The sequence below is a fragment of the Priapulus caudatus genome, unplaced genomic scaffold, assembly GCF_000485595.1.
Source record: "Priapulus caudatus unplaced genomic scaffold, Priapulus_caudatus-5.0.1 Scaffold2309, whole genome shotgun sequence".
Taxonomy (NCBI): Eukaryota; Metazoa; Priapulida; class Priapulimorpha; order Priapulimorphida; family Priapulidae; genus Priapulus; species Priapulus caudatus.
Window position 1 is genome coordinate 17,515 of NW_014579370.1, and position 3,391 is coordinate 20,905.

The 3,391-nt window shown below is 43.6% G+C and overlaps 1 protein-coding gene across 1 annotated transcript in view; it reads right to left on the reverse strand.

Moving 5' to 3' along the window:
• LOC106818534 overlaps positions 1–3,183 on the reverse strand; it is an 11,102-nt gene extending 7,919 nt beyond the window's left edge. Inside the window, exon 1 of the mRNA XM_014823233.1 lies at positions 2,308–3,183. Within this exon, the coding sequence (XP_014678719.1) occupies positions 2,308–3,157 (850 nt within the window). The 5' untranslated portion in view covers positions 3,158–3,183. The remainder of the gene's footprint in view (positions 1–2,307) is intronic.
• Between the last annotated feature and the right edge of the window lie 208 nt (positions 3,184–3,391).

Below are 3,391 nucleotides of genomic sequence, written 5' to 3' on the forward strand. Positions count from 1 at the left end.
TGGAGATATTTTCAAATACCTTTTATAAGACAACGCGCAGTGAAATGGGAAGCACTAGAGTTTATTTTGTCATAAGGTAGTGTGATTATTCATGCCACGAAGTATTTGCTAGTCTAGTACTGTAGAAATTAGCGTTTGGATGCGCATTGTGAGGCTCTATGGCTATATTGTGAGGCGCATATGAGCAAAAGGATTGCAATATTTTATAAACGACATATAGTTTCACTTATAATATGGATAAATTTGTCAAAAAATAAATATCGTTCAGTTAAATAGCATTTAAGCGTAAATATAATTGCACTTTTGTGATTAGCCCTCGGTCTGTAACGTGCAAAATAAATTGGCAAATGCGCAACTTTTTCAGGGTGGCAGCATGATGGCGGGTGTCATGTCAGCGCCCAAAAATAAAAATTTCGAAATTCAATTTTGTTTTATGACAAACGTGAATGCGTAATTAGATATTTGTAGGTATGTGCTATTATTTATGTATCTACTGTCATAATATGCTCTTAAATTCTAGAGTAGAGTATCTCTTTGGGCGTGTTTGTTTGGTCAGATCCACGGATCTCGATCCACTGGATCCGTGGATCTGACTGTTTGTTTGGCCGGATCCACGGATCTCGATCCACCAAACCCGACCCTGCTAGCGAGGTGGATTCATACGGGATCCAATATGGCGGCTCATGACTCAGCCAGTCACAGCTAGCTTGTTCTTTGTTCAGAACCCTCCCGTGATAGGTCACAGCGAAACGCGAATCGTTGAAAGTGAGTTTGCGTTTGTTTGGGTTAGGGTTCGATGGTTCGATCCAGTGGATCGAGATCCGTGGATCCGACCAAACAAACAGTCAGATCCACAGATCCAGTGGATCGAGATCCGTGGATCCGACCAAACAAACACACCCTTTAAAGCGATCTAATAAAGATTGCTTGCGTTGAAAGCAATAAATCACGCTCAGAAGACAGAGTAGGCCCTAACTATAATCGAGTGCGATCGACTATATCATATTTAGACCATGGGTCGAGTAACAATGGACATATTTCTTGGCAGATATGAATAGGCAAGACCCTAAAGAAGACCCCTGTCAAGTATAATTATATATGTCCCAAACTAGGATTGGAAGGTTCGTAAAACGGTGTCTTGGCATGTGCTGCAGCTTGCTAGTAATACTGCTACTATAGCTCTAGTACTATAGCCCACATACAGTTGCAGCAGGGCTATAGAACATTTTATGCCAGGTTTCGTAACTGCACCTAGCTGTCCCCCAATGCTTCCACGAAAAATGGCTCACTAAACGCAAAATGATCAGGCTTTTTAACGCTTATTTATCTACATGGCGATCTCACCTATCTTTTTGAACACTTTCCACAACTTTACACCATGTATTTATGCATTTATTCCTCAAAGTGCTAGCACTACTTGCGTTTCGTTTTCAAATGCTGTTGTGTACACGCGTGACGTCACCCGAAATGTAATAGGCTGCATCATAGCTGCCCACTTTGAGGAATAAATGCATAAATACATGGTGTAAAGTTGTGGAAAGTGTTCAAAAAGATAGGTGAGATGTCCATGTAGATAAATACAGCGCCGGATTAACAGTTGCCTGGGCCGGGGGCATATCATATATTTGGGCCGCACATCCACCCGCCCCCCCCCCTTCCCCATAAGCAAGAATATATACTTTCAACATTTTAATATGACTTTTTTAACACAAAGCACAATTTGTTTACAGAAGCACTTTTACAGAGATACTTTTCGAGATTTAAGTGTAGCAAAGCACGAGATGAGTTCATCCATATCTATATAACAAGTCCATCATACCATGTTCAATGCTCAGGAGTGACAGATTCGACATTCGATGTTGTCCCATGCTTGCGCGCAGGTAGTTTTTCACTCTCTTGAGAACACTGAATTATCTTTCACCGCTGCAGTTAGTCATCATCAGAGATAAAAATATTGAGAGCATGGTGCCAACGTTTAGAAGAGAATTTCGAAGTGCTGGGTTGCCCATCATCAAGCGATGCATCCAAATCTCTGGAGCGTCATTTTGCTTGGAGGACAGGTATCCCTTCAGATGCAAAATCTGACTTCAAAATGGAGGAAAAGAAGAGTTCACTGGAGAGCTCAGGTTCAAGGTCACTTGGATAACTATCCACCAATACGTACCTTTGCATACTTGTCCATTTCATCAGCAGAAATGCTAGTTAGCCTTCGAAGGAACCCAAATTTCCCACTGATGGTTGAACAGTATAATTTTTTTTTGTAGTCACAACACTTTAGGGCCGGTCGACTTGTAGGGCCATTTGCACATGTCTTTCCCCTAGCAGGGCAGTTCAGGTGGGGCAGGTTGTAGCCACAATAGTAACACTTGCCGGTGTTGTTGCGTCGTCTGCTACCATTGTCGGGGCGTCGGCGTGATTGGGACCTCCCATTGGCGTGGTGGCTGGACTGCGAGCGTCGATAGGACTGCGAGTTGGAGCGTGATTGTTGCCGCTTGTCACGAGATTGATGCTGGTCCTTCATAAAATTTACCGTGTCTGAATTGCTGGCCTCCACGGTTTTAGCTTGCGTTTCACTGATCTCTAGTGAGCGTGCCAGTTTTATTAGATCGTCAAGGTTCAGATTGTCTCTTAGTGCTCTGCGGCGGAGACTCTGGGACTTGCACGAAAAAATGATTTGGTTGGCGATTTCAATCTTGTCGTCGGCAAAACCACACGACTTAGCAAGTTGACGAAGGCGTGTCGCGAACGCATCCATGTTTTCGCCACCTTTCTGCGTTGCCTGGCGGAAGTTGTATACTTCAAAAGCTGTGTTAGCCTTCGGCGTGAAGTACGCATTGAGGGCGGCTGTGGCGACACTGTATTCAGTGGCATCGCCCGTAGCCTCCTCGATTGTCAATGTGTCGAATATCTCGTCGACATCCGTTCCTGCATAATGTAGCAACATTGCGCGTTTCCGGGTGACATCGGTAATAGCCATGGCAGTCATCAGTCTCTCAAAGCGTGTCAGCCATTTTTCCCATCTGGGGCCAATATTTGAGTCGAGATTCACCTCAAATGCGGGGAATGCTGGCAGCGCCATTATCGTTGGATCAGCGGGAGTGGTGGTTGAGGCTTCAACAGAACAAAGGAATTCGCCATGCGCTCTATGGCATCTCATTAAATGGCTCCACAAGGCTGAGCTGTACCTTGAAAAATTCTCCAGGCTGGTTTATAGCTTTTAGAGTCAACTTGAAAGCTATTTATACATCTTATTATAAATAATCTTATACAAGGCATATAGCTGACCCTACATGTTGTCCCATAGCATACAAACACTGACTTCAGTATTCATGTTTCAATGTCTCACTCCATGTACAAATATATATATGTAATTTCTTATCACGTTCATAGC